The sequence below is a fragment of the Hemiscyllium ocellatum genome, chromosome 6 (genome assembly GCF_020745735.1).
Source record: "Hemiscyllium ocellatum isolate sHemOce1 chromosome 6, sHemOce1.pat.X.cur, whole genome shotgun sequence".
Lineage (NCBI taxonomy): Eukaryota > Metazoa > Chordata > Chondrichthyes > Orectolobiformes > Hemiscylliidae > Hemiscyllium > Hemiscyllium ocellatum.
The window spans coordinates 19,129,536-19,149,011 of record NC_083406.1 but is presented as its reverse complement, the minus strand read 5'-3'; the positions used below and the strand labels follow the sequence as shown (position 1 = coordinate 19,149,011).

At 42.8% G+C, this 19,476-nt stretch overlaps 1 protein-coding gene across 1 annotated transcript in view; it reads left to right on the top strand.

Annotated features, from left to right (window-relative positions):
• Positions 1-19,476, top strand: part of ubac2 (UBA domain containing 2) — a 266,984-nt gene that overhangs the window by 203,542 nt on the left and 43,966 nt on the right. Inside the window, exon 7 of the mRNA XM_060825853.1 lies at positions 11,504-11,749. Within this exon, the coding sequence (XP_060681836.1) occupies positions 11,504-11,749 (246 nt within the window). The remainder of the gene's footprint in view (positions 1-11,503; positions 11,750-19,476) is intronic.

Below are 19,476 nucleotides of genomic sequence, written 5' to 3'. Positions count from 1 at the left end.
TCCGTCAAAAAGCCCAACAAGAACCACCTCATCTTCCTCCAGACAACTTTTACATAGGCACATTCCGGAAGGAGATATGTGACATCTCTATCCCATCTCCACCTTTTGCTGTTGCTTTGAGGGCATTATGTGGTGGTGCAGAGAGTCCGTGTATACATGAAGGAACTCACAGGTAGCCTTGTTCTCACCACCAGCCAAGCGATGTCTTGGTGGTTGTTGGAAAGCTCTGGCCACCAGGTATTCTGCCAAATTAATTTTATAGTCTGCTCAGGAAACCAGTCAACAGGATCAACCCTCTCATTTTCCCCGCAGGGTCTTGAGGATGAGTACTGACCACTGCCTAATCGACTTGTGGACAAAGGTGTTTTCTTTCAAAAATATTTCCACGAGGGATAGGTGATACGGAACACTCCAACCACTTGGGGTGTTCCACAGCAATGAGGCCAATCCCATTCTTTGCAACACCAGGGATAGGTAGAAACTCGGTACATAGTGATATTTAGTGTTTGCATAGCAAGGGTCTACATACAGCTTGATGCAGCCGCTCACAAAGGTGTCCACCAGAATGAGGATTCCTGCCCCCTTCTCCCATCCAGAGTTTTGTACATGGTGTCCCTGTGAACATGATCCATCTTTGACCTCCAGATGAAGTGGAAGTTGGTTCAGGTGACTGCAATGGCAGGTTCTGGAAATGGGACAGAATACCTCACACCTGATGACTGGGCTTTTATCCACAATGGAGAAGGAGCAATGCTCCCACAAGCTCAGGTTCTGCCTCACCTTTAGTGATATGCACCTCCCAAGCTTTTGCACATCCCCTTTCCCCCCCCCCCCTCAAATAATAGAACATTACAGTGCAGTACAGGCCCTTCAACCGTCAATATGTGCTGACCTGTGAAACCCATCTGAAGCCCATCTAACCTGCACTATTCCATTTTCATCCATATGCCTATCCAATGACCATTTAAATGCCCTTAAAGTTGGCAAGTCTACTACTGTTGCAGGCAGTATGTTCCATGCACCTTCTATTCTCTGAGTAAAGAAACTACCTCTGACATCTGACCTATATCTATCACCCCTCAGATTAAAGCTAAGTCCCCTCGTGCTAGCCATTGCCATCCGAGGAAAATGGCTCTCACTGTCCAACCTATCTAACCCTCTGATTATCTTATATGTCTCAATTATATCACCTCACAACTGTCTTCCCTCTAACAAAAACAGCCTCAAGTCCCTCAGCCTTCCTGATGGGACCTTCCCTTGATACCAGGCAACATCCTTGTAAATCTCCTCTGAACCCTTTCCAAAGCTTCTACACCCTTCCTATAATACGGTGACCAGAACTGTTTGCATACTCCAAATGTGGCCACACCAGAATATTGTAGAGTGGAGCATGATCTCATGGTTTATAAAGCTCTGGTTAGGCCCCATTTGGAGTACTGTGTTCAGTTTTGGTCCCCACACCTCAGGAAGGACATACTGACACTGGAACGTGTCCAGCGGAGATTCACATGGATGATCTCTGGAATGGTTGTTCTAACATATGAGGAACGGCGGAGGATCCTGGGATTGTATTCATTGGAGTTTATAAGATTGAGGGGAAACTTAATAGAAGCGTACAAGATAATACATGGCTTGGAAAGGGTGGACGCTAGGAAAATGTTTCCGTTAGGTGAGGAGACTAAGACCCATGGACACAGCCTTAGAATTAGAGGGGGTCAATTCAGAACAGAAATGCGGAGACATTTCTTCAGCCAAAGAGTTGGTGGGCCTGTGGAATTCATTGCCGCAGAGTGCAGTGGAGGCTGGGACACTAAATGTCTTCAAGGCAGAGATTGATAGATTCTTGGGGTCACGAGGAATTAAGGGCTACGGGGAGAATGCTGCTAAGTGGAGTTGAAAAGCCCATCAGCCATGATTGAATGGTGGAGTGGACTCGATGGGCCGAATGGCCTTACTTCCACTCCTAGGTCTTATGGTCTTATGGAATCTCAATCACTCTAACCACTAAAAGCTAACACACTATATGCTTTCTTAACAACCTGATCAACTTGAGTAGCAACTTTCAAAGATCAATGTACATGAACACCGAGATGTCTCTGCTCATCTACATTACCAAGAATCTTACTATTAACCCAGTTCCTGTTACTCCTTCCAAAATGAATCACCTCACACTTTTGTGCATTAAACACCATTTGCTACCTCTCAGCCCAGCTTTGTTGCTTATTTTTGTCTGTCTGTAAACTACAACATGCTTTGTCACTATCCACAATTCTACCGACTTTAGTGACAGTCGCAAATTTACTAACCCATCCAAATTTACTATGCTCTCATCCAGGCAATTTACATAAATGACACACAACAGTGAAACCAAAACAGAGCCTTGCGGTGCACCACTAGTAACTAAACTCCAGGATGAATATTTCCCATCAACCACCACTCTCTGTCTTCTTTCAGCTAGCCAGTTTCTGATCCAAACTGCTAAATCACCTTCAATACCATACCTCCATATTTTGTGCAATAGTCTACCATGGGAACCTTATCAAATACCTTACTGAAATCCATATACCCAACATCAGCAGCTTTCCCTCATCCACATTAGATTAGATTAGATTAGATTAGATTACTTACAGTGTGGAAACAGGCCCTTTGGCCCAACAAGTCCACACCGACCCGCCGAAGCGCAACCCACCCATACCCCTACATTAACCCCTAACCTAACACTACGGGCAATTTAGCATGGCCAGTTCACCTGACCCGCACATCTTTGGACTGTGGGAGGAAACCGGAGCACCGGAGGAAACCCACGCAGATACAGGGAGAACGTGCAAACTCCACACAATCAGTCGCCTGAGTCGGGAATTGAACCCGGGTCTCAGGCGCTGTGAGGCAGCAGTGCTAACCACAGTGCCACCGTGCCACCCACATGTTTGGTCACTTTCTCAAAGAACTCAATAAGGTTTGTGAGGCACGACCTACTCATCACAAAACCTTGTTGACTATCCCTAATGAACTTATTCTTCTCTAGATGATTATAAGTCCTATTTCTTCTCACCTTTTCCAACACTTTGCCCACAACCGAAGTAAGGCTCACAGGTCTATAATTTCCAGGGTTGTCTCTACTCCTGTTCTTGAACAGGGGAACAACATTTGCTGTCCTCCAGTCTTATGGCACCCTCCAGTAGACAATGACAACCTAAAGATCAAAGGCAAAGGCTCGGCAATTTTCTCCCTGACTTTTCAGAGAATCATTGGATATATCCCATCCGGACAAAAGTGAGGACTCCAGATGCTGGAGATCAGAGTTGAGAGTGTGGTGTCGGAAAAGTATGGCAGGTCAGGCTGTGTCCGAGGAGCAGGTGAATCGCTGTTTCGGGCAAAAGCCCTTCATCAGGAATGAGGCTGGGAGTGATAAATGGGAGACGGTGGGACTGAGAGTGCGATAGGTGGATGGAGGTGGGGGTAATGATGATCAGTCTGAGGGGAGGGTGGAACAGATGGATGGGAGGGAAGATGGACAGGTGTGACAGGTCATGAGGGCAGTGCCGAGTTGAAAGGTTGGCTCTGAGATAAGGTAGAGGGAGGGGAAATGAGGAAACTGATGAAATCCATATTGATGCCATGGGGTTGGAGGATCCCGAGGCAGAAGATGAGGCATTCTTCCTCCAGGTGTTGGATGGTTAGGGAGTGGCGCTGAAGGCGGCCCAAGACCTGCATGATTTGGCGGAGTGGGAGGGAGAGTTGAAGTGTTCAGCCACAGGGTGGTGGGGTTGGTTAGTGCGGCTGTCCCTGAGATGTTCTCTGATGCGCTCTGCGAGTAGGCATCCTGTCTCCACCACGTAAAGGAGACCCCATCGGGAGTGACGGATACAGTAAATGGCATGTGTGGAGGCGCAGATGAAACTTTAATGGATGTGGGAGGCTCCTTTGGGGCCTTGGATGAAGGTGAGGGAGGAGGTGTGGGCGCAGGTTTTGCAATTCTTGCGGTGGCAGGGGAAGGTGATGGGAGGGAAGGGTGGGTTGGTGGGGGGGAGCGTGGACCTGACAAGGGAATCATGGAGGGAACGGTCTTTATGGAAAGCAGATGGGGTGTGGAGGGAAATATATCTGTGGTGATGGGGTCCGTTTGTAGGTGGTTTAAATGGCGGAGGATGATGCAATGTATTTGGAGGTTGGTGGGATGCAAGCTGAGGACCATGGGGTTGTTGCGGTTGGAGGGGTGGGGTTCAAGTGCGAAGGCACGGGAAGTAGATGAGATGAACTGGAGGGCATCATCAACCACGTGGGGGGGTCTTTACAGAAGGAGGCCATTTGGTGTGCACTGTGGTGGAACTGGTCCTCCTAGGAAAAGATGCGATGGACGAATTATCCAGTCTGATCTATCACCATTACCCCTACCTCCATCCACCTATCGCACTCTCAGCTCCTCGGGTGCTTCCTGACCTGCTGTGCTTTTCCAGCACCACACTCTTGACTATATCCCATCAGGCCCGGGGCCTTATCTATTTTTATGTTTTCCAGAATTGTTAACTACTCCTTCTTATGCACCTCAATCCCATATAGTCTAGTAGTCTGTATCTCAGTATTCGCCTTGACCACGTTATCTTTTTCCAGTGTGAATACTGACAAAAAGTATTAATTTCGCGCTTCCCCTATCTCCTCTGACTCCACGCACAACTTTTCACTGCTATGCTTGATTGGCCCTAATCTTACTGTAATCATTCTTTTATCCCTGATATAGCTGTGAAAGCCTTAGGGTTTGCCATGATCCTCTCCGCAAGTGACTTCTCATGTCCCCTCCTGGCTCTTCTTAGCTCTCTCTTTTGGTCTTTCCTGGCTAACCTGTAACTCTCAAGCGCCCTAACTGAGCCTTCACATCTCATCCTAACATAGAACTACTATTCCTCTTGACCAGAGATTCAACTTCCTTAGTAAACCACGGCTCCTGCGCTTGACAACTTCTTCCCTGCCTGATAGGGACATACTTATAAAGGACCCGCTGTAGCTGGTCCTTGAATAAGCTCCACATTTCAGCTGTGCCCATCCCCTGCAATTGCTGTCCTCATCCTACGCATCCTAAATCTTGCCTAATTGCATCGTAATTGCCTTTCCTCCAGCTATAACTCTTGCCCTGCAGTATATACTTATCCCTTTCTACCACTAAAGTAAACATAACTGAATTATGGCCACTCTCACCAAAGTGCTCACCTACCTCCAAATCTAACACCTGGCTGGGATCATTACCCAGTACCAAATGTAATATGGCCTCCCCCTTGTTAGCCTGTCTATATACTGTATCAGGAAACCCTCCTGTATACATTGGACAAAAACTGACCCATCTAAAGTACTTGAATTATAGTACTCCCAGTACCATTGGAAAGTTAAAGTGCCCCATAACAACTACTCTGTCACTCTTGTCTTTGCTGTCCTTTCCTCTACATCTCTGGAACTATTTGGAGGCCTATAGAAAACTCCCAACAGGGTAACTTCTCCTTTCCTGTTTCTAATCTCAGCCTATACCACCTCAATAGAGTCCTCAAACATCCTTTCTACAATCGTAATAGTATCATTGACTAATAGTGCCATACTACCCCCTGTTTTACCACTTTCTCTGTTCTTACTGAAACATCTAAATCCTGGAACCTGCAATAACCATTCCTGTCTCTGCTCTACCCCATCTCTAAAATGGCCACAACATTGAAATCCCAGGTACCAACCCATGCTGCAAGTTCACCCACCTTATTCCAGATGTTCCTGGCGTTGAAGTAGACAAACTTGAAACCAACTTCTTGCCTGCTGGTACTTTCTTGCAGTCTTGAAATCTTAGTTCTGACTTCACTACTCTTTTCAGTTCCTATGTTCCTGCTGAGTAAGTTTAAACCCACTCGAAGAGCATTCACAAATTCCACCACCCCCCACAGGATATTGGTTCCCCTCTGGTATAGATGAAGACCATCCTGTTTGTAGAGGTCCAACCTACCCCAGAAAGAGCCCCAATTATCCAGGAATCCAAAACCCTCCCTCCTGCATCACCCCTGTAACCACATGTTCAACCCCTTTCTCTCACTACTCCTCGCTGCACTAGCACGTGGCATGGGCAACAAACCGAAGATAACAACTCTGTTTGTTCTAGCTCTAACCTTCCACCCTAGCTTCCTGAATTTTTTGCTTTAAATTCCCATTTCTCTTCATACCTTTGTTGTTGGTACCTGTGTGGACTTGGGGCTGCGTCCCCTCCCTCTGAAGGATTCTGAAATCACGATCAGAGACATCATGAACCCTGGCACCTGGGAGACAACACACCAAATGTGAGTCTCCTCTCATTCCCACCAGAGCTCCTATCTGTCCCTCTAACTATGGAGTCCCCAATGACTAGTGCTTTGCTCCTCTTCCCCCTTCCCTTCTGAGCGACAGGGGCAGACTCTGTGCCAGAGACCTATGCCCCATTGCTGACCCCTGGTAAGTCGTCTCCCCCAACAGTATCCAAAGTGATATACTTGTTGTTGAAGGGAACTGCCTGCCGATTCCCTTTCCGTACCCTGATGGTAACCCGTCTACCTTCATCTTTTACCTGAGGTGTGACTACCTCTCTGTAACTTCTCTCAATAACCCCCTTCCATCTCCTGAATGATCCGAAGTTCATCCAGCTCCAGCTCCAGTTCCCTAACGCGGTTTTCAAGCAGCTGGAGTTGGGTGCACTTCCCGCAGATGCAGTCAGCAGGGACACTACTGGTGACCCTTACCTCCCACATTCTGCAGGAGGAACATTCAACTGCCCTAACCTCTATTCCCATTATTCTAAATTCCCAACAGACTACTGAAAAAATTACAAACTAAAATAAACAAACCAATCAGCTTACCAATTGGCGCACAGAACCTTTTTGTTGCTTAGAGGAGGAGGGCGGATGGGAGACACTACCCGAGTAATGTTTCGATTAAAGCATCCACCCAAATATGAAGCCTCATTTACCCAGCAGTCCCTTGTCTGCTCCTGCTCAGTGTGCGCTGTGCTTATACATGAGGTGAACCTTTCTATCTTTTAAAATTTTACCTTCCCGTCAGGCCTCTGGTCCTTGCTGCTGCTCCACCCCACCCCAACCTCCACCAAAACAAAAAGCAAAGAATGCTGAACTCCTGAAGAAAGCTTTTATATCTTTTAAAATTTCACCTTCCCATTAGCCCCTCTGGTCCTCGCTGTCGCTCCTGCCACTCTCAACTGCCGTCGATTAAAAAGCGAAGCATACCTTACCAGCACCTTCAGGTAGTCTGTCATGATAGTGAAAGGGATAAAGGATCATCTGGCCCAGTTCCCAGATGCCCGGTGGTCTGTCTGGTTTCAATTTTGTTAAGACTTTGTATCGTTTGATCCAACAGAGTGGCTTGCTTGGTATTTTAAAACCGCAATTGAGAGTCAACCACATTGCTTAGGCCAAACTAGAAGAGCATAACAAACTCCCTTTCCTGAATGTTAGGATGTTATCAAATAGATTTTTTTCATCAATAGAGTCTTAACTTCAAATTCAAATTCCACTGTCTGCCATGGTGGGATTTGACCCAAGTGCCCAGAACATTAGCTCTAGATTAGTAGTCTGGTGATAAGACCAGTAGGTCAATGCCTCCCCTTAGATGTATAATTAATCCTCTGAGAATATCTACTTAAACACCAGAATTGGCATCTTTAATGTAATTAAATGTCCCAAGGCACTGCACAGTGTGCTATTAAGCAAAGTATAACAATAACACCAAATCACAAAAGGATTGTGGGATAGCGTCTCTGGAACAGTAATCCAGAGATGTAGGCTAATCCTCTGGGGATATGGATAAAAATAATTAAGCTGGAATTGAAAGGTACTCTTAATAGTAGTGGCTATGAAAGTATCATGGATTGTTTTAAAAAATCTTCTGGTTTACTTTTATCCTCGAAGGAAGGAAATCTGTCAACCTTATCAGGCCTGATCTCTATGTGACTCCAAAGCCACAGAAATGTGATTAACTCTTAATTTCCCTCTGAAATGACCCAACAAACCATTTCATGCACGTTTAATTTGAGATGGATAACAAATGCCAGCCTTATTAGTGATGGGCATATGTTATGAGAAGAATAGAGAAAAACAAATGGTGCAGATGGCCAAACTTGGTCAAAGAGAGAGGTTTTAAGGACTATCCTAGAGATAGCAAGGTAGAGAGCCAGAGAAATTCAGTGAGGGCATTCCAAAGTGTGGGGCCTAGATAGTTGATAGCCCAGTGACCTATGGTGCAGCAATTAAAATTGGGAATGCTCAAGTGGCCCGATTTGAGAAGTACAGATATCTTGCAGCATTGTGAAACTGGAGGAAATTGCAAAGATAAGGCTTTGGAAGATTTTGAAACTGAGGATACTGCTTTTAAAATCAAGGTGTTGCCAGTGTGGTTCAGCAAACACTGGAATGACAGTTCTACAGATCTTGATGCAAGTTAAGACACAGGCAGCAAAGTTTTGGATGACCTCAGGTTTATGGACAGTAAAATGTGCTGCAGCAGTAAGCATTGAATTGTAACAGTCAAGACTAAAGTCATGGATGAGAGTTTCAGGACTAGATGAACTGAGACGGGTGTACTGTTGAGCAGTGGTACTACAGCTGGGATATATCTGATGTTCTCTACAAATTAATGTGTGATATAGAATTAAGTGAATTGCTTGGACAAGTCTTAATAAGAATTTTGGGAAGAGATTTGAATGGAATTGTTCACACTTTTGATTTAAGGTGCTTGCATCGTCAGCCTTATATTTTATTCTTGTGTGCTGGACGTTTACATAATTGATGACGGGGATGTCCATGATGTTTTCTCTTCCTCGCTGAAATTGTTGGCACACCATGAACCAAAGCAATGTCAAGAGGGTTTTTCATGCAGTAAATTCCACTCTCTTGCTCTTCCCCGTAGCACTGTTTTTCCCTTCCAGTATCTATAAAATTCCTTTTTATAAGTTATACTTGAATCTGCTACTACTACCCTTTTTGACAGTGCATTCTAGATCACAACAACTTACTGCAAAGTCAGCGCAGGATTAATGGCAGCAAGCTACCTCAAACAACCCTTATCCAGAACCACATGCTGATAGAGGTGGTAAATACCACAAGTTACTAAGAGTTATCAACTGAGAAAGTACCACCGTTACTATTCTTATTGATTAAAAGAATTCTTAGTTTCTGTCATCTACAAACCAGGTCACAACCATATATCAAAAAGAAAAGTGGTCCCGATACCGATACCTGGGGAACACTGCACTATAACCTCCGTTACCTCTGAGAAACACCCAACTCTCAGCTTTCTGTACTCTGGCCAGCGTCAGTAACTGCATTACCATGCCAGTCAATCCTATCGGCATTAAGTTTGTTTACAAATCTGTTATGTGGCACTTCATCAAATGTATTTTGACATTCAAAGTGCACAACATTATATATACACATTTGTCAACTTGCTTTATCAAGTTAATTGTACACCTTTGGTTACTAAATCTGTACTGACTTTAATTTTGCCCTGGAGTATTGCCTCTAAAACCTCCCTACTGCCAACTTGAGACTGATCCTTAAGATATTAAAATTTGTATTGTGTACCATGAACCACGATCAGGCAAAGTTAGTAAATCTAAAGAGCCATCTAGACTTGAAACGTTAGCTTGCGGTCTCTCCATGGATGCTGTCTGACCTGCTGAGATCTCCAGCATTTATTGTTTTAGATTCCACCAGCTGCAGTCATTTGTTCCTACATGTTAACCCATTGTCGTTCACAGCAATAATAGGTATTGAATTGAAACCTGACATGACATATACTGCAACCTGCAAAGGCCTGGAGCCTCATCTCTACCTTTGACTCTTCACTGTTGTAAATATTGAGGAAACTATACCTAAAACTTCAACTTGTTCTTTTACAGTCACTGCAGACTGATAGTCTTGGTGTGTTACCTAGTTACGGTAGTGGCTTGAGAGGTGGAGGAGATATTGGAGATTTCAGTTGGTGGGTGCCAGATAAAAAGAGTATTACTGTCTATCCTTTTACTAATGTAGATACCAGAACTGGTATAGCACATTGAATATGATCTAACAAAGGTCCTATATGTAATTTATCACAATTTCAATGCTTCTAAACTATATTCCTCCAGAAATGAACCTTAAAGCTTTGTTTGTTATATTTGTTGGCTTTGTCAAGCCACATTACTACATGTAATGCTTGATAAACCTGCCAAATCCCCTTAGTTTCATTTCGAGTCTTACTTTTCCACAGAACAGATAACATTCTTATTCCTTCTGTGAAAATGCTCCACCTGATGTACACCTATAATACACCATTACCCCCCATACAAGATTGTTCTGCAACATTCTCGTAATATGGAAACAGTGGAAAGGGCAAGTGATCCTCTGGCATGACAAAGGACCAAATTCAAAGCTTTCAGGAACATCCATATTGCCTGCTGGAACAGTGGAGCTTTTACCTAGAAATAAGCCAGCTATAGCTGATTTATCCAGTGTGACGCTGAGGCAGGACATGAAAGAAACAAAATATAATTTCACAATTTGCTGCACATTCATTTTTATTGCATTGAGACTTTTTTTTAAAAGATATATTGAACAGAGTTCTATATCCCTTTGAACAAAAGATGTGTACCTAATATCTGTAATAACTCCAGAGTGCCAGTACAGAAAAGAATTAAAAAGTAAACTCATGGCAACAGTAACTTCAGTTGGCATCTTTCTGTTCAAGCAAGTATTAAGGGTTTATAGTTGTGGTACAAGTTTCTGATGCTATAATTTTATCTCCAGAATGAGTGACTTTGGGTCAAATGGGTTACAACAATTTAAAACATTTCAGCAATTTTTAAAAACCTCAATTCTTACACAAATCGACTTGGAACCTGCCCATATTGAGTTTGAGATGAGATGGGCAGGCAATCTGCTGTCAGGTTTAAATATTTAATAAGATAGTTCAACTCTCTTCCAAGTTTAGCTCTGGCCTGTCTGTACCTTGGGCCATGGGACACAGCATTTAAAGACAGTTGATTCCTGTTTCCTGGAGGAAGGAACTCCTTTTCCAACACTGTTTGTGGGCCAAATTAAGCAGAAGACTTTCATCCCAATTACTTATGGCTTCCCCAGTCCAATTGCACCACATCCCACAATCACCGATTCCCTATGTCTTGACCTGGGTTTCTCTCTCAATCCCCACAATCAGCTCCAGACTCTATAAAACTATCCCATATCTTGGTAAGCAGGCCGGCTTCAGACAAGGAGTACTGGCAGAAAGAAAAGCATGCAGATATGTCCACAGATTTGTGGACTTTTCAACCAGAGCTTCACTCCTTTAATGTTTGGAAATCTTGCCCCAGTTAAAGTCAGAGCCCAATTGTCTGCAACTGTTGTAACCTAAGGCTATTGCTGAGAGCAGTATAGTTGTTATGTGCTGTTGCCATAGATCTAATGTTTGAATGTTTACTATCCGTTGATGACCATTTCATACACTCTTTCTACAGCTTTCCGGAATTGTTTACCACTACAATGTGCTGAAGGTACAGCGATTACTTTGTGTACCGAAGTGGGTGACCAGATGTGCCTCATTTATTCTTGAACCACTTTTCTCATCTGCTGATCCCACTGACGAGGCTCCCATTGGAATGGGTGCAACGCTGGAAATTCAGAGACAGCAGAGGATGGAAATGTTGGATCAGCAAATCATGCTGGCTCAGCTTAACCAGAACAACAGGAGACATCGGTGGCAAGTAATGACTTCTTTGATAGTGCATGATCTAAGTTGCAACTTTTATTCTCTACCCTTCATGGCATTTGCATTCTTATCCCATAATCATGAGCTGACGATAGAGAGGAAATTTGCAAAACAATTTTAGGTCTTAACTAATTTATATGAACTTCTTCCAACTCTACCTTATCTCACCCTGTCAATGTATCATCCAATTCCTGCCTCTGTCAGGCCAAGATCTAGCTTCTTCATTTTTAAAAATTTGTGAGAACAACAGGAAGTGTTATCGGAACTCAGCAAGTTGGCAGCATCTCTGAAGAGATCAACGGAAATAATGTTTTGAGTCCAGTATGATTCTTCAGATTTCCAGCACGTGCAGTATTTTGTTTGAGTGTTTAAAAGTTTAATTATTTGTTCACTAATTGAGTCGCACTGCTAGCAAGCCCAGCATCTATTGTCCATATCGAATTGCCCTTGAGAAAGTGGCAGTGAGCTGCTTTCTTGAACTGCTGCATGTGTTTATGTAGTTTTGCCTTAAATGCATTTATACTATTCTCAGCCACTGTGCCTTGTAGTAGTGAGTTCCAAATTTTCACTATTCTTTGGCAGAAAAAAAGATTTCTCTCGAATTTGTTGTTAAATTTATGAATGACTATCATATATTCGTGACCTTCATTTTAGATGAACATTTTTAAAAGAAAGAACACAATATGTAGTGCTATTATGATTTCAAACCATGAATTGAAATTATCTTTAGGAAAGTCATGCTCGAGAGATAATTCATTTTATTTTATAATTTTCTTCACTAAGGTCAGCTCAGAAATTATGTCATATTTAAAGTAAATCTTTGCATTTTCATGGCATTTCTGAGTTCACTCTTTCCACTTTCACCAACTAGTTCCTTGCCACAGGCCAGTGCAATCACCCTCCCACATCTTCTTTTAAACCAGGCTGTTATTTTGCACGTGGCAATGATTTGCATCGCCCACACAGAACCGTAAATGTTTTGACTGATAACAGGCAGGTCGAATAAAACATTGATATTCTGCTATTTTCTGTTGAGTTGCTATTGAATTGAAATTATCTAATGTTGCAGTCATATTATTACTGATGCAACTAATATTAAATAGAATTTGCAGCACAGAAAAAGACGTTTCGGCCCAACTGGTCCATGTCAGTGTTCATGTTCCATTGGACCCTCTTCCCTTTCAACCTGACCCCACCCTTTCAGCATAAGAAAGTTGCTCTTTAAATTTGTAATAATGATCTTCCCCTTCCATACAAACATCTAACCACAATGCAAAAACACTGATGATTTGTATCTTGTAATTGTAGTAAATGTTGTGATCATGAATTGTATTCTGTCTGAATTGTACAGAAACAAAGCAATAATCTTCAGTTTTTTTCTCCTCTTACATAGTTATCTGACTTCCCCTTAAGTTCATCATATCTACTCAGTTCAACCACTCCCATTCTCTGCGAAAGTGAAAACATCTTCTTTATGTTTACATTCTCAACGCTTGACTACTTTTAATTGTTTCTATAGATGATGCATTTCCACCCAACCAAGCTGCTCTTTTTCAGCAGAAGAGGCCGGTCTGCTCAATCATTCCTGATAGTTTTAAACTCTCAGTTCTGGCATAATCCTGGTAGTTTTTTAAAATGTCCTCTGCACCCGTTTTATATCAAGGAATGCAACTATTTTTAATATGCGAATATTTATCTAACCAAAGTTAAAAATCACACAACAACAGGTTATAGACCAACAGGTTTAATTGGAAGCACTAGCTTTCAGAGCGCTGCTCCTTCATCAGGTGGTTCATCAGCTTCATCTAACCAAAATTCACCAATTTTAACAGTGCTTCCCTGTTTATCATTTAAATTCAGTTATCCATTTAATACTATGTAGAGAATGATTTATTAAATATAATTCCTTAGAGTTAAAAGGAGAACACTGCAGCTACTAGAAAATAAAAATTAACATGAACTGTTGGAAATGCTGTCGGTGTAGCTGTAGAAAGAGGAAGAGAGGTTGAAGTTTTCAAATATTGTGACTCTATCAGAACTGAAGAAGCATTGTATAGTTGTTGCCTTCCAATGGTTTAGTACTGTTCTATATTAACAACTAAATTGGATCGAGCAATAATTTCCATGCTGAGATTAACACTTGTGGTGTTATTACATGCTTACTGTTGCCATTTCAAAGAATCACACATCCCACATTATTCATCTCCACTTTTGCCTTGGGCATTCCTATTGTTGAAAGCATAATCCATGCCTTTGTTAGCTCTATTCCAGTACTCTTCTGTCTGGCCTTCTGCCTTACATGTTTTGTAGACTTCAGTTGAACCAAGACTCTGGTTCCTGTATCCTCACCCTCACTAGGCCCTCTTTACCCACCATTGTGTGCATACTGACCATCAACGGTTTTCTGTCAAGCTTATAATTTTTTTTTGTTCAAATTCCTCCCTCGTCCTGCCTCTCCCTTTTCCTGCAAACATCTCCAGTCTTGCAGCTCTCTAAGTTCTCTGTGTTTCTCCTGTTCAGATTTCTTTTGCCCAACACTGGGGCTCATTCTTTCAGTTATCCTGGACTATAAGCTCCTGAATTCCCTCCCTCAGCCTCTCTTTTTCTCCTTTAAGCCATTCCTTTCCACTTTGACCAAGCTCCTTTTATGCACACTATCAAATTTTTAGTTGATTATATTCCTATAAAGTGCCTTGGAAATTTTTCATTTATCAAGGGCACTTCATAAATGCAAGTTGTTGGTTATACATATGTGTCAAATCACCACTCCCTAAACCATTTGCATTTTCTGTCACTTAGAGATCATTAAGCACCAGGTATTCTGACCAGTTTTGTGCTTTCACTTCTTGATCCCACTGGTGAACCTCCTTGCTGAAGCAGCAGTGCTCAGTGCTCACAGCTATCTTGAACAGTTATGCACCTCTTCATCCTAATAAACTTGCTAGTCTCACTACATTACTCAGGATGTGGTGAAAAGGGAAGGGAGCAATGAAAACAGAAAATGTGGAAAAATTCAGCACATTTGGAAGTACTTGAGGAAAGCAAAACGCAGGTTTAACTCTTCAGACCAATGACCCATCAGGTTCGGGGAACTGGCACCTCCAACGACCTTATCACAAACTTAAGGTGTTGTAAAGCACTTGGAATGAGATACTTTATAATGTGGCAACTGGTGTAATATAGGAAGCAGAGCTGTCAATTTGCACAAGCTTCCACAGGTAGCAATGTGAGAACTCCAGATAATTTATTTTTAATGATCTTGGTTGAGCTATGTTTAATGGCTGGGATATTGTGAAGCAATCACAGCTCCTCTTCAAAATAGTGCTGTAGGAGCGGGCAGGTGGGGCATCAGTTTAATGTCTAGTCTGAAACATGGCACTTCCAACCATGCAGCACTGCTTCACTCCTGCACTGCGATTTTTGTGTGAATGCCTCAAGAGACATGAGTTATTCACTGAGCTGCTGCAGACGCAAATGAGAAGTAGGCATTACGTAATGGTGGTGAACAGAGAGTTGGATTTCCCAGGGACACAGATATGGTGGAGGAAATTGAGTTCATTTTTGAGGAATTGAAAATTGAGAGGTTTTGGGTTGGACTATTAGAACAGTGGAGCTCTTGTAGTTACTGTATTCTTATTCCCATGGTGTAGGAACCAGATCATTTATGATGCTCCCTCTATCGAGTACTGCCTTTGATTGTGTTAATCCCTTAGTTTCTCCAAATGCACCCTCTCTCTGCTTCGCTGTCTTGGTTTTGTCACAGTGCCACCACCCCCCCCCCACCCCCAATCATATCTAGCTCTGATCATCTTTGCAGCCCCTCACTCATCTTTGTCGTTTCCTAACTTGCCTTTGCATCCCTTCTCATCTTTTGCATCCCTTTTTTACAATCCCTCTCCCTGGTTTGCAGCCCTCCACTATCCTTTACAAAGCTCCTCTTTCTCCTTTGCAGTCCCTGCCTTTCCCTTGGCAGCCCACTTTGCAATGCCTCTTCCCCTTCCCACCTTTACAAGCTCTCTCCCACTTTTACAGCTGCTCCTCCTAGTTTTGCAGCAGCAGAATGTTGAAGTGGGGTAGAAATCAAGTGGGCTGCTTTGTCCTGGATGGTGTAAAACTTCTTGAGTGCTGTTGAAGCTGCACCAATTCAGGCAAGTGCAGAGTAATCCATCACATTCCTGACTTGTGCCTTGTAGATGATGGACAGGTATTGTTAAGGCAGGAAATGAGTTACTTTCCACAGATTTCCGAGCCTCTAACCTGCTGAAGTGGACTGATTTCACAAACCATCATTTTCATAATGTGCTGCTTATCAAGTGAGCATTTCAGTAATCAGCTCCAATCGCTTATTGAATAGAAATGTTTGTTTATAGCATGGGTTAAACATTTAAGTGGAATGTTTATTTTCACAAGGCTTCCTTGAAGAAATTTCATGTTTTGAATGTTTTTTGAATCAATTACAGATTTTTTTCGACATTGATATTATCAATTGATGCACAGCTTTATTTTCTGTCTACCTCCTAAGGTATACAATGGTTTAGACAATAGACAATAGGTGCAGGAGTAGGCCATTCTGCCCTTCGAGCCTGCACCACCATTCAATATGATCATGGCTGATCATCCTTAATCAGTATCCTGTTCCTGCCTTATCTCCATAACCCTCGATTCCACTATCCTTGAGAGCTCTATCTAACTCTTTCTTAAATGAATCCAGAGACTGGGCCTCCACTGCCCTCTGGGGCAGAGCATTCCACACAGCCACCACTCTCTGAGTGAAAAGGTTTCTCCTCACCTCTGTCCTAAATGGTCTACCCCGTATTTTTAAGCTGTGTCCTCTGGTTCGGCACTCACCCATCAGAGGAAACATGTTTCCTGCCTCCAGAGTATCCAATCCTTTAATAATCTTATATGTCTCAATCAGATCCCCTCTCAGTCTTCTAAACTCAAGGGTATACAAGCCCAGTCGCTCCAGTCTTTCAGCATAAGGTAGTCCCGCCATTCCAGGTATTGACCTTGTGAACCTACACTGCACTCCCTCAATAGCCAGAATGTCTTTCCTCAAATTTGGAGACCAGAACTGCACACAGTACTCTAGGTGTGGTCTCACCAGGGCCCTGTACAGCTGCAGAAGCACCTCTTTGCTTCTATACTCAATCCCTCTTGTTATGAAGGCCAGCATGCTATTAGTCTTCTTCACTACCTGCTTTACCTGCATGCTGGCCTTCATTGACTGGTGTACAAGAACACCCAGATCTCTCTGTACTGCCCCATTACCTAAATTGATTCCACTTAGGTAATAATCTGCCTTCCTGTTCTTGCCACCAAAGTGGCACATTAAGCTGCATCTGACCACTCACCTAACCTGTCCAGGTCACCCTGTAATCTCCTAACATCCTCCTCACATTTCACCCTGTCACCTAGCTTTGTATCATCAGCAAATTGCTAATGTTATTACTAATGCCATCTTCTATATCATTAATATATATTGTAAAAAGCTGTGGTCCCAGCACTGATCCCTGCGGTACCCCACTGGTCACTGCCTGCCATTCCGAAACGGAGCCGTTTATCACTACCTGGAGTGCACAGGAGCTGCCCTTTGCACTTCTCTCTCTATGCCAAGTCTACACTACTCCAGGTATGAGCTGTATTGAAATAATATAGGTACCATAATAGGACGATGGAGATAATTGGAGGTATAAGAGGGTATGAGGTACCATTAGAAATGGGTTGATGGTGTAGCGTGATGGTGGCACTGGGAGTATGAGTGACGATCAGAAATTACAAGGCAAAGCCTGGCATGGTTGGTCTTGGAAAAGGAGAGGATGGGCACAGGAGGGATGGTTTTCTGTATTAATCTTTAGTTTCTGAAGTGTGAACACAGTGCTGAATGCCCAGGGAGGAGTTCCTTTCAGCCAGCTTCAGGAAATGACAGTTCCTCTACTTCTCTTGATCTCTCAAACTGACACTCAGTCCAATCCCCAGACCAAAAGTTAGAAATGTGGTTGACCATTTTTAAAGGTCAGATTTGTGGAGCTGGGATTTTTCCTGCCTCTGCACACCTGACCTAGAACACTATCAAGGCGTGTGTTTGTTCCTATAACAGCTGGGTTGTTTCAGCACTTTCTGTTTTTATTACAGTGAGTCCTGACACAAACTGATAATGAAAAAACACAAACTACTTTATTTCATTAATTGTATCTATAGCACAGATCTTTAAATTATTTGATTTTTAAAAAATTAAATTGGAGAACCCCCGTCCTGTGTATATTTATATTCAGGACTAGAGTTTCTTACACATGGTAGCATGAAAATAATAAATATAAATATTGTTTTCTTTATTGAATCAGCAATTTTACCCCTGAAGCACAATACAGCTAGCTGTGTCACAACAGTAAGAAATGTAATTTTAAAGAGTGGGTAACTCTAACTTGAAATAGTAAAAAGTAAACTTGCAGGAGAATGGTGCCATAGAGATGGAGGAAGGCCGAGTGGTCAGTAGAGTCATAGAGGTGTACAGCATGGAAACAGACCCTTTGGTCCAATCCGTCCATGCCGGCCAGATATCCCAACCCAATCTAGTTCCACCTACCAGCACCTGGCTCATATCCCTCCAAACTCTTCCTATTCATATACCCATCCAAATGCCTTTTAAATGTTGCAATTATACCAGGCTCTATCACTTCCTCTGGCAGCTCATTCCATACATGTACCACCCTCTGCGTGAAAAGGTCTCTTTTATATCTTTCCCCTCTCACCCTAAACCTATGCCCTCTAGTTCTGAACTCCCCCACCCCAGGGAAAAAGACTTTGTCTATTTATCCTAATCCATGCCCCTCATAATTTTGTAAACCTCTATAAGGTTACCACTCAGCCTCCGACACTCCAGGGAAAACAGCCTCAGCCTGTTCAGCCTCTCCCTACAGCTCAAATCCTCAATCCTGGCAACATCCCTTTCAAGGTTCACAACATCTTTCTGATAGGAAGGAGACCAGAATTGCACGCAATATTCCAACATGGCCTAACCAATGTCCTGTATAGCCGCAACATGACCTCCCAACCCCTGTACTCAATATTCTGACCGATAAAAGAAAGCATACCAAACGCCTTCTTCATTATCCTCTCTACCTGCGACTCTACTTTCAAGGAGCTATGAACCTGCACTCCAAGGTCTTTTTGTTCAGCAACACTCCCTAGGGCCTTATCATTAAGTGTATCAGTCCTGCTAAGATTTGCTTTCCCAAAATGCAGCACCTCGTATTTATCTGAATTAAACTGCATCTGCTACTTCTCAACCCATTGGCCCATCTGATCAAGATCCTATTGTAATCTGAGCTAACCTTTGCTGTCCACTACACCTCCAATTTTGGTGTCATCTGCAAACTTACTAACTGAAGTTATCAACCGATGTGTCATGTCACACTGATGTGAGGCAAGAACTGTCAAGCGTACTGTAATATTTTGAGCCAAGATAATGAAAATTAATGTAAGACAGAGTTTCCTCTGAAGCAATATTCTATCCAACCAAAATTACAACTCATAAAACTTGTGAAAATTAATCATCAACATAGAAGTGAAGTAACTCTGTCTTTCAACTCTAAGAAATGGACGTTCTCAATGCAGGTGGCCCAAGGGAAAGCTGACATGATGTAATAGTTTTTGCTAGTGACCATTGAAACTGAGCATGGTGTCCATGCACTTTTTTTTGTTAGTAAAATGAGACAAAAC